This window comes from Diabrotica undecimpunctata, chromosome 4, assembly GCF_040954645.1.
Source record: "Diabrotica undecimpunctata isolate CICGRU chromosome 4, icDiaUnde3, whole genome shotgun sequence".
Classification (NCBI taxonomy): Eukaryota; Metazoa; Arthropoda; class Insecta; order Coleoptera; family Chrysomelidae; genus Diabrotica; species Diabrotica undecimpunctata.
The window spans coordinates 116,526,398-116,539,166 of record NC_092806.1 but is presented as its reverse complement, the minus strand read 5'-3'; the positions used below and the strand labels follow the sequence as shown (position 1 = coordinate 116,539,166).

Genomic DNA, 12,769 nt, shown 5'->3' with positions numbered 1-12,769 from the left:
TAAACAAAAAAAAATTATAAAACTCTGAACAACGAAAAGAAAGAAGATAGAAGAAGACGTTGTCAGTAATGCATTAAAACAAAGTGGAAGTCATAATTGGAAGAGAAAATTATAAAGTAAAAGAATGGAAAAGAAAAGTAAATTTTAACTGTGTATTATTTCTTGCTGAGTGCTTTTGGCTTCTGAAATCGCTCAGCTAGGAATTAAATTTTTCGCACACTTCAAAATACTTTTCTTTTTCATTTTTTCATTTATCATAAGTGTGTACAAACACATATCACTCTTTTTTAAGTCTTAAAGTGATATCAAAGTACTAAAGAAGGAATTTTTTTTAAAAAAAGACAAGAAATAAAAGAACCAAACAGCAAACAAACTTGCTGGTGTTTACAAAAAGGTTTAAGATTTCGTATTTATTTATGTGTAGATAATTAATATAATTAAAACGTAGTTCTAGCTTAATAGTTGATTAAAATCAATGTGACTAAATAAATCTTCAATAAACAATTCCAGTTCTCGACAGTGTAATAATAAGTTTATCCCGCCAGTGATTTTCACACAGGATTCCACACGGAAGTGCGAACAAAAGATAACGGAAGAGAAGCCATTTTATATTCTTCCTCTCTGTTCTAAGAAAAGCAGAAGAGCCCTAAACTAGACTATTCACAATAAACTTTCTCTGCTATTAAATTATTTAATTTAAACGGTAGTGGGGCGTTGCTGTAGTGGAGTTAAGGCCGAAGTATAACCTTGTTAGCCAGCACAACTGAGTTATGGTCTTATAATGCCGGGAATGAGAAAAAGAACCTCTCCAGGACTTCGGCACTCGTCAGTCTTCTCCAAGCAGGCGGTCGAGATGTTTTAACCCCGAGTTAAAAAATTTTTATTCATCTTTCTCGCGTTTTTCCATTTCTAATGATTTGTGCGTGTTTTCGAGGTGCAAGTCGCACAGTGCCGTATGTGTCACTTGGACAGCGGAAGATGGCGGTGGTGTAGTTTACGAATACGTGAATCGGCCGGCGAAGGGGAAAGAAGAGGATGCGGTAGTGAGGGGTTTCATCCTAATAGGACTAGTCTGCACATCTAAACTTCCGCCAAACTATAATTTATATTCAAAAAGAAGTAGATGCCTAACTTGAAAGTTATAAGTTATGTCTATTTTGGAATAAATAGCAGAAAATTCATTTCTTACACACATACTTTTTTAAAAATTGGGACTATACTTACAGTAATTATGAATTTTAAAAGAACTAGATTTTTAATAAAAAATTATTTATTTGTATTATCAAATATAATAAAATATAATTTCAGAAGATAAAAAACTTATTTGATTGACAAAGACTTCTTGGTACAACGCTTAATTAAAACTATCGTAAACAGTTTTGGAAACACCAGATATGGTTTTTATAATTAGAATAATACAGATAGCGTTTTGTTATAGTTTTTGTTAAATGAAAATATATATATATATATATATATATATATATATATATATATATATATATATATAATTTATTATTAATAAATTCAGATTAAGATTGCTCCCGTATTACCAGGAAATAAAGCGTTTATTGAAATTTGACATTTACAATATTATTTACATTATATATATATATATATATATATATTTATAAATATATATATATATATATATATATATATATATATATATATATATAATGTAAATAATATTCTTTCTTTCAAATTCACATAAAACATAATATTCACAAAAAAATTATTATTATTTGAAAAAAATATCCCTTGGAGTCACTTTCATTAAAACCTTTCCATTTGTAAATACTTAATATATATATATATATATATATATATATATATATATATATATATATATATATATATATATATATATATATATAATGTAAATAATATTCTTTCTTTCAAATTCACATAAAACATAATATTCACAAAAAAATTATTATTATTTTAAAAAAATATCCCTTGCAGTCACTTTCATTAAAACCTTTCCATTTGTAAATACTTAACTATAAACGACTAAAATATTTAAACCTTTGTTTTAAGTAAGGCAATTTTTTTGTTAATAAACTACATTAAAAATTTTACTTAAAGTTACAATTAAATTAATGTTGGCTATGAGCACGTGGAGGTATTTGGTAACTTCCAGTCAAAGTCAAAATTTGGGCAAAGTAGCATAAACTGAATTATTAAATTTACTTGACAGTTGTGACCGGGATCAGTAAAAAAAGTATATTATCATGAAATATTTGCTTAAAAAAACAACTTATGAAAGGAGCTATTAGTTGTCAAAAGTAAAAAGAATGCCTAAATATTAAAAACGTACTTGACCAGAAAAAGAAGGAAGGAAAATCGAGATAAATTGACATAAACTGAATTAAATATATCTTATCAATTTACAAAAAATGTAACAAAAAAATCTATGGAAATGTTTTCAAATCCATAATGAAAGCATTGTAAAAAATTGTACAAAATAACGCGAAAATATACCTCTAAAAACTTATAAAAAATGAAATGACTTGTCTATGATCTATGTGAAAAGAAGATTAAAAAGAAGATTGAAATTCTTAATAAGTTACATAATAAAGCCCTTTTAAAAATATATATATAATGTATTAGTAATATTTGGATATAATCAACCAACTAATATTAAAGGAAACAAATAGAGAACATCTGGTGATATTGCAATTTTTGGTTGTGTATTGCTAATATTTATGTTTTCACAATCTGAAAAGCAGGTATTTAAATTTGGGTCTTTGCAATGATACATCCAATTTGATTCTCACAAACGGATTTATTAACAAGACTTTTGAAATATACATTTGAAAAAAATCTTGAAAACAGTCAAATAATTACAAAAAATCATAAATAGCAAATCATGTAGGTTACATAAATTTTTCAAACTTATATAACATTGTAATTGTTAATCATATACATGTTTTTATGCTTAAGCTGAACGCTATCTTACGTTGACAATAAAAACGATGACAATAAGGAACCAAATGAATACAAAAAGAAAATACTTGGCTTCAACCCTCGTATGTAAATTTTGAAGATGACTTTAGTGTGAAGGTATAAAACCACAATCATATATTTTTCATTTTTTTTTTTCAATAAAAATTAAATTTTTTTAATATAACAGAATAATAATTTTTTTTAAACTAATCTTCACAAAAATATTATATAGAATTTTTATTTTTGTTTATCAGTATACTCAAACTAGATAAGCTAATAGTTTTCACTCAACTAAAATTTTGTTTTAAATTATTTATTATCTAAAAAGTAAAATCAAACATGAAAGTATTAAAATGTATTAATTATACATAAACATTTTATGTGGTTTTATGATTGAAGAAATAATCTTTTAAAAATACGAATAAGAAAACTTTTGCAATAAAATAGCTGATAGCACTAAAATTTTCTTTAAACATTATTGGTAAAAAGTATATTGTAAAATATAAAATATTATAAAAAAACAATATAATAACCTTGTAAAAAAATCTTTTATAACAATTGTAATTAAAAAAACTTTTCCTTCTGTCTATAGTTACTACCGCTGTTTGTATGCCGTCGGAAGGTTTATTGAAAATTCATTAAATTTGTATTTCGAAACGTATAATGCAGTGTTTTTGCTAAATTTTAAAATATTTTGATAACATAATGTTATAAGCTACAATTCCAAAACTGTTGATAATAATATTTCAAACATTGTTTAGATACATCAAAAAGATATTTATCAAAATGAACCAAAAATGTATGTTTTTATTTAATATTATTCACATGAAATTAATCTCAATAAAATAATGTTTTTGTTTTCAGATAAATCAGGTAAATTAAAACAATTTTACGGGTAATTAACACATTCTACAACATAAAAACAAATGCTTCAAAACGAAGATTTACAACTTAATAAGTAATTGTTAGAGATAAAAATAATGGTAGTCGTTAATATAATATATGTAAATTAAAAATAAATAATTCCACTTCTTAATAATAATTAATGAATACCCACTTTGATCTTTCTTTGGTATACAGTAACTTAACCTGAATTTTTACTTTAAAATATTTTTAAAATGTTGCTATATATTTCCTGTTTGTGTATTAACTAATTAATTAGCCTACAGTTGACGATAAAGATAAAACTGTATATAGTTATACAATAAACCAAATAATACGAGTATGAAACAATTGATCAAAAGACGCACGTGCCCCTATTGACTCGAAAGTTTGTTGATAAATATAGAGGAAATAAAATTTAAACTATTTAAAAATATAGAAAAAACTGGGGATAACACGACAAACGGTAATAAGACTGAAGAAGATATTATAAAAGTTAAAAAAGAAAATGTTAGAAACCCAAAAGAGAGCAGGTACAATTAAAGAGAATAAAAATGGAGAAATATAGTTTTTAAACAAAAACACACCAATATTTAGAAAGCGTGGAAAAAAATAATAAGAACCAGTATTGCTAAATTAAAGAATTTGAATTTTAATATAATCAACTATTAAAATTTTTAACGAATTGTTCCAAATGAATTTAGCAACGAACCATTGCCAAAAACAAATTAATTTTAAAAACACATGTTTATACTTACTTTGCAGGTTCATTGACGACGGAAACATCGCCGCTCTATGCACATCTTGCACGTGGGATCGCGACCCCATAACAGCACATTGTGACCCCGCAGTAACAGGATGGTGTACCCCCATGGGCCCCCCAGAACTAGGATTGTAAGACCTGGCCATGGAAGCGGCGGCAGCGGTATACCTGTATGCTGCTTGAGACATCTGACTGCAAGAAGTCAGATCCCCATAAGAACATGGCATGTTTGTCAAGCCGGTAGGATCCATGGTAGTACCTTGAAGGCATGACGAATCGAAGCTGGCTTGGTTAAGGTACGAATAGTCCATTTTGGCGCGAAATCGTCGAAATTACCACGCGGCTGGTGTTATGGACTAAAAAAAAGGGGTGCTATTTCTAATCGAATAAAAGTTTTAATATTAAATTATGACGCGGTTTAGATTCACGAGAGTTTTTTAGAAACACAACAGTGACTCTCAAGTCTATGACTGAAATCAAATGATAAGCTTAATTCAATAACGACCAAGTTTAGGGGAGGATCGGAAAAACTCAGTGTGCCGGGAAAATGGGGATGAAATCATGAAAACGGGTCGTAGGATGCTGTGCGAGCGGGCGGAGCTAATGCCATGACAACTACTTCGGCGAATCGTTGCCGAGCCTCGTTTGAACCCTCGCTAAGGGTTGGCTGGAGGCAGTGACGTCACGGGGGTGAGAAGCACGCGACTGTAGGGTTTGTGGGGTTCAGTTTCTGTGACACAATCGCACATATGAAGGGAATATTAAAATGTTTCTTGGATGTTGAATTAAATTTGCATTCTGATCTTATCTGTTTTCCTTTTAGTGTTTATATATCAACACTCAACAGTTGTAGAGGTGTGTGATTTCTTGTTTTTGGTGGATCGAAAGTCATTTCGTGAGTTTTAAGGACGGGAAGGAGAAAAGTAGTTTAATTATATCGTAAAATTTGAGATAATCCAAATCATTTAAAATTTATAGTAGGGTCATACTGAGCATAAATTTTATAGGGGATGATTGATTTACTACGTTTATAGATCTATAAATTAAATGAAGACAGCTTCTTAACTACGGCGATCAGTAACTCATGATATTGTTTTATTATCTGTACTTTAAATTCTTTTAAAACAACACTAGTTTAAATAAGCATTGTACTTTGTTATGAATATTTGTATTACAATTTGAAGCCATTCGCCAATCTTACAATTTTTACTCATTTTTTCATTAGTCATTGTTTCGTATATAATCTTATCCTAAATCTATTACTAGTATTGATCTACAGCAAACTCATTTGCAGCTAGTTAATTAATTCAATAGATACTTTACTATGGACTCCAAGTTCCTCATTTTTCTCTTTTTTTTATTTTTTTTTTATTTATTATTTATTTGTTATTGATTTCTTATATTTTTTTTTATTTTTCTATTGTTTTTTATATTTTTTTTTAAATTCTAACAAATTAGAAAGAAATACTTACTCTATTATTTACAATTACAATTTGAGTTGTAATACAAGTTGTTTACAATTACAATATTTAAAACATGTTTATACAATCAAATTTATATAAAAACTCATTTTTTTCTAATGTTAATAAATAATTTAAATTAATGGGATGAAGGACATCGATCAAAAAATACCGCAAATTTAAAAAATTATTAACCTTATTAGATATAAGAGAACAGTCCAAAATTTTATGTTGTAGGTTACCCATCTGATCACAAGTACATTGTGGACTATCAGCGAGATTCATTTTAAACATACATGATGGTATAAGACAGTGGTTAAATCTCATTCTGCATATAGTTATTGTTATATTGTTTATCGACTCCATTTTCGAAAACCAATATTTAATCGTAATAAGGTTTCTGATTGCTCTGTAATGGTTTCCTGTATTTATATTCCCATTAATATAGCTTTCTTTTCATTCTTTCTTAAGCTCTTTGGATATTTCTGATTCTATATCTCTAGACGTACAAAGATAATGAGTTAATACTCCTTGTGTCACCGCGTTTTTTGCCAATTCGCCTACTATTTCATTTCCAGTTATTCCACGGTGGCTTTTAATCTATGACAACTTAACAGTTTTGACTTGTTGCTGAAGTTATTTAATTTTATTTATTATACATAATTCAATGTAATTTACTTTTGACTTAGGGTTTATGGCACTAATTTTACTTGAACAACTTTTGCTATCACTATAAATTATAAACTTTGAATGATTTATATTAGATAAATATTTTAGTGCTTCCACTATCGCTATTAATTCAGCTGTGTATATACTTATGATGGAATTGAGTTTAAACATTTTACTGTTTTTATTATTGTTATCCCAGTATGCACATCCCACACCTTCGATACTTTTGCATATATGTTATATAGCATATAACAATCTTTGAACAATTACGAATTGTCAGATATAAACATTAATTTTCTTAAATGTAAAGGCAAATTGCTGTAGTCCGTTAACAAGTATACCTGAACTTGTTCCAGAGAATTAAAGTCAATATTGTCATTTGGGTTTATATCATATTTATATAGGTGTTTTGCATATATTGTCATTTTTGAATAGAAATATAATATATTTAGAGTTTTCTTTTTTATCCAATATTTCTCTTTTAAGTCTGCTAAGAACAGCTGGCGTATTTTGGATCTTAAACTTGACTTTTTCTTGTACAATCTAACTAAAAGTCTGATGACAAGTTTTTTTCGTCTTATATGCATTGGCATTTTACAGCATTCGACTTGTAGGTTACTAAGGACTCCTATACACAATATAAGGCATTTATTAACGATTTTGTCTATTTTGCTTAAATGACACTGTGATGCGTCACTGTATAATATTGATCCATAGTCGATTATAGCTCTTATATTATTTTTCAATAATAACAAAAAAATATTTGGATCTGCTCCCCATCGTGGGTGTGACACGAATGGAAGAAGATTTATTCCCTTTTCTGTTTTTTTACCTATATTGTCTATATGTTCTTTCCAGAGAAGCTGTCTATCAAATGTAATACCCAAATATTTAACATAACCTTGCACTGGATAGGATTGTTTATTAAGATGTAGTTAGGTATTTCTTTTCATTTTCTTGTAAAAATACATAATTTAGTTTTGGAATCAGAGATATTTAGTCCACGTAATTCACTCCTTGTTTTAATATGTTTGACTCCTTCTTCAATGGATTTGACTGTTTTTTCTATTTTAATGTATTCTTGATAAATAATTCTTAATAAATTCTTGTTAAGTCTTAATTTGTTACTAGATCAGCAGTATAAATTAAATATAACAACGGGCTCAATATTCCTCCTTGAGGTAAACCCTCCATCGCTAGCCTTGGACCAATTGTGTTACCATTTACCGATATATAAATTTTTCTAGTCATATAATTTTATTATTTTTTGGCAGAAATATTCGGGAAGACCTATTTGTGTCATTTTGTTATATAGTTTCTATTACTGAAGAATTTGATGTAAACGCTAAATTTATATCTGTTACCAAGTGGCTCACTGCTTCCGCAGAAGAATTATTTTTTCGAAATCCAAATTGTGTGTGTAATATTTTATTATTTTTTTTCTAACCATCTTTTGAGCCTAAGTTTTATCATTCTTTTAAGGAGCTTAATAAAATACCTCTATGAGATTCTGCCAAATCAGAATTCCGTTCCAGTAATATAATGTATATTATCTATTCCCAGAGAAGTGTTTTTCTTGTTCTTAAGACTTATTTCTAATTCATATAAACTAAATGGCACTGAAAGTGGATGACTAGAGTTTTTCCTTTCCATTGCATTAATTTTTAAAAATATATTATCTGGACATAATTTTCTCAAAAACTCCGTAACCCATTTTCTTTTTTGTACTCATTTTGTAAACGTTTGACTTGATTCCAGATATTTTTATTGGTGTATTTTTGTTTAATGTTACACAAAAATTTCTCCATGCATTACGCTTACTCTTTAATATAACTTTTTTGGTTTCTGCCACACATTTATTATAATTTATATAATTTTGTATATTGGACTGTAATTTAAACTTGCGTAAAGCAAGTTGTTGTTCTTGAATAACCTTTTTACAATTGTCATTCCACCAAGTTTTCCTAAATTGTGGATTAGTCCCTGTTCTTTTCTCCGGTATACATATTTTACAATATTCGTTTAATTTATTTAAAAATTGTTGGTTACTTGAATTATTATCAAGTTCCATGAAATTATCAGTGATAGAAGAGAAAAGAGACCAGTCCACTTTATTTATATTCCTTTGTAATTTTGTATTAACACATTTAGCTTTATTGACATTAATATTTGACTTTATAACAACAGTAAAATGATTTGATCCTAAAGTATTGTCCACAACATCCGAATCAAAACAACGACTAATATTTGCTGAGCATATTGTAAGGTCTATTGCCGATTTAATAATACTACTAGGTCTACGCCGCAAAGTTTCTTTGCCTTTATTTAAAAGTACGAGATTACAGTCCTCAATAGCTTCTAACAGATTTTTACCTATAGTGTCTACAGTACTACAACCCCAAACATAATTGTGGCTATTAAAATCACCACCAATTATAAAAGGCTTTTCCATACTATTAAAAAACTTTTTCCATTCATTTACCGTAATTTTGAGATTTGGTTTTACATAAATAGAATAAATGTTAATCTTTTTACCGGTTTTAATTTTAATTGATATGCTATTACACATTACGTCATTAATTGGATGAAAAGTAGGACTATTATAAAAAATTTTTTTTTTTTTTTCAAAAGTGACACCGCCATATCCATCATCCCTATCATTCTTAAAGATATTATAACCCGTAAAGATAATAAAGTTACTTTTCTTTAACCATGTTTCTGCTATAAGTCCTGTATCTTTTTTATTGTCATACAGAAATTTTTCTAAATAACCTTTATTTGTTTTAATTAACCGCGCATTCCATTGAAGAAATGATATTATGTTAGTCATCACGATTAAATAATAATTGTGAAATATTGTTTTTCAGTATTTCCAACGTTTTTTGATCTAATATGTAATTAAAAAATTTATTAAAAATCCTTTGTAAAAGGTATATATTTTTAAAAACCCAAACGGGCTGTTATAGACAAAACGTTTTCGGAATCCATTATTCCATCATCAGTGTCTAGGTGTACATGAATGTAGCCACTAAATACATGGGTAAAAACCCGTTAACAAAAATTTAGTTACATTTGTTTTACATTATATTATATAAATTGCTAGGATGCTAAAGTTACCGTTGGATTAGGTAACATGGCGACATATGACTCCACATATGGAACGTTGAAGTTGCAAGTCAATATGACGTGGAGTCATATGTCGCCATGTTACCTAATCCAACGGTAACTTTAGCATCCTAGCAATTTATATAATATAATGTAAAACAAATGTAACTAAATTTTTGTTAACGGGTTTTTACCCATGTATTTAGTGGCTACATTCATGTACACCTAGACACTGATGATGGAATAATGGATTCCGAAAACGTTTTGTCTATAACAGCCCGTTTGGGTTTTTAAAAATATATACCTTTTACAAAGGATTTTTAATAAATTTTTTAATATATGGTATACAGCCAAATACAGGAACGTAGATTCCTTGTGGATTTTAATATGTAATTAATCTGATTTAAAGTTGGTGATATAAAGTTTACTATAGTTTATCCTATATTACTTTGATTATCGTTTTGTATCTGTATTTTATTATGATAAATAGGGTTGTTACAATTATAAAAAGGCTGACTTTTTACTTTTGGTGTTTGCAAGATTTTTCTGTGCACTTCCATTATTTCTCTGTCTACGTTACTAGAATCAATACTACTTGATCGTTTTCGTTTATAGATTGTATATTTATTGAAAGTACTTTCTTGTTCTTTACTTACTGTTAAATAATATTTTATATGTTTATTACTATCTTCGTAATTTGCTATATTTTTAGTATTCATAATCTTTTTAATATACTCCTGTTTTTCTCTTTCTGTACAATTTGCTACCTTATTGGTAGGGCTATATTTTTCTTTGCACAATACACGAACTAAATTGTTCGGATTGGCACAATTTGATTTATTATGTTCTTCACCGCATCTTCCACTAGATCCATTTTCTTGTATCACTTTCCGCATTATTCTTTTTACATGTAAGACTTCGTGTAATATCGAAGAAGAAACAGGCATTAAAGCCTAAATACAAGAAGAAAGAAGAAGAAGAAGACTTTAAACCTCATTTAAAACCTAGGTTGAATTAATGATAACAAATCATCATCTTCTACCTTTTTATCTACAGATTTTATAACTCATTTCCTTTGAGTAAAAAAACGTTGGAATATATGCCTCGTACTCTTTGCTTTTTAAATTTTCAGATTCAATTAATTTATTAGCACTAGCAAAATTATTAAGTTCTACCTTAATTTTATTCTTACCAACTACCGTAATTTGTATGATATTATTTTCAATTTCAAGTACTGAACGTAAAATTAATCGGGCCGTTCCTATCCTGTGTAATTTGCCGATATTACCGTTTTTATTTTCTATATGTACTACATATGACGTTTTATCTCCTAATTTATATCTATTATTTAATGTTAAATTATAAGTTTATTTAAATTTGGATTACCTGATCTATTTATTTTATTAAATTGGGTCAAAGTTGCATCGTTATTAAAATCAAATTGGTTACCTACCTCGTTAGTGGCTTGTTGTTTGCCTTTTTTCGTTTGTTACCTTATCATTCACCCTAATATTGCTATTTTTTTTTAATTCTTCAAATTCTATCATCCTATCTTTTTCTAATTCTATGTAAAATTTCCCTCTATCTGGAGAGTTTGGTGGAATTTCTTCCATGTCGATTTTTCGGAGATTTTACTTCCTACACACGAAATATACACTTTCTTACAGACCACTAGTTTATTGTGTCTTTACACTACAAGTGATACCGTAAAAGTGAAGAAAAAACCGTTAAAATTAATATTTTTTTCTTAGAGCTTCAAAATATCCGCCTTTTGATTTGGCGTTTATTTGACAGTTGTTCTTATCAAGTTAAAAGCAAAGGAAATGAAGTATATTATAAGTTGATAACGGTGTCAATATTAGCCTGTATAAGGCATGAAAAGCATGAAAATTGTAGGAATTCGAATACAATCGTATCACATTGCTCTTTAAATTTTATCCCTTTCAAAGATAATCATGTCTAATTACACATTACCCATTTAAACCCATAATTATTTTATAATCTCGAATGATCAAAAAACTAACCGAAATAAATTGATCGGGTATATTGATAGATACAGTGAAAAATGTTTTACAATTAAAAATATACATACAAAATTGCTCTTTTTTTCAAATTCTTTATAAATTAAAAAGAAAGATACCAAACTAGTATTTGTTTAAAATCGGCATCCAACCGCTAGACGACGTTAGGCATATAGATTCATCTACTAAATTTTTCTTTTTACTTCAGTCAGGATATTTGGTAATATATAAAGCACTTACAGTTATTTGGTAGATATATCTATAGTCTAGTTTCGTAATTGTCGACACTAAATTCCAAGAAATGGTGACGGTCATCCAGTGGCGTATATTTTTTTGTGTGACAGGTAGCACAACTTGCATTGAAGAATGCAAGAATATATGGACTAACAATAAGGCATAATATGCATACAGTAGGCTTAAATTAAACTAAATAAATAAATTTATCAAAATCAAATTTACGTGAAGATGTGTAAGAGGTAAAATTATTGCATCAATTACAAATGTGGTAAATCATAAGCCATGGAATGTCGATATACCAGATCCTTAAAATCTGTTATATTTCAGTTTATTTAATTAGCAAATCGTTTAAATAATATCAGATATAAAACAAATAAATAATTGAACTTTGATCAAATGAAAAACAAATATCAAGCACAGTTTATTAATTAAATCTTGCCCAAGTACTTTCGCTTCCTAAAGCATCTTCAGGAGCATTTCATCCATTTTGGCCTATCCAAAAATCTTTGAGAATGCCATAAACATAAAATTGTACATTACACTACACTACACAAGGACAAACAGTTTAAATTTTTTTTAAAAAAGGCGAAGCTACATTATGATTGGCATCAGGAGAGATAATTCTCTCATTCTGCACTGTTGCAGGTGTTAGGTGTTTTTTGATTATTTTTATTTTTATTGTATCT

The 12,769-nt window shown here is 28.0% G+C and overlaps 1 protein-coding gene across 1 annotated transcript in view; it reads right to left on the bottom strand.

Moving 5' to 3' along the window:
* Positions 1-4,902, bottom strand: part of LOC140439892 (uncharacterized) — a 207,198-nt gene extending 202,296 nt beyond the window's left edge. Inside the window, exon 1 of the mRNA XM_072530061.1 lies at positions 4,587-4,902. Coding sequence (XP_072386162.1) covers positions 4,587-4,902 — 316 coding nt within the window. The remainder of the gene's footprint in view (positions 1-4,586) is intronic.
* Positions 4,903-12,769: the final 7,867 nt, after the last annotated feature.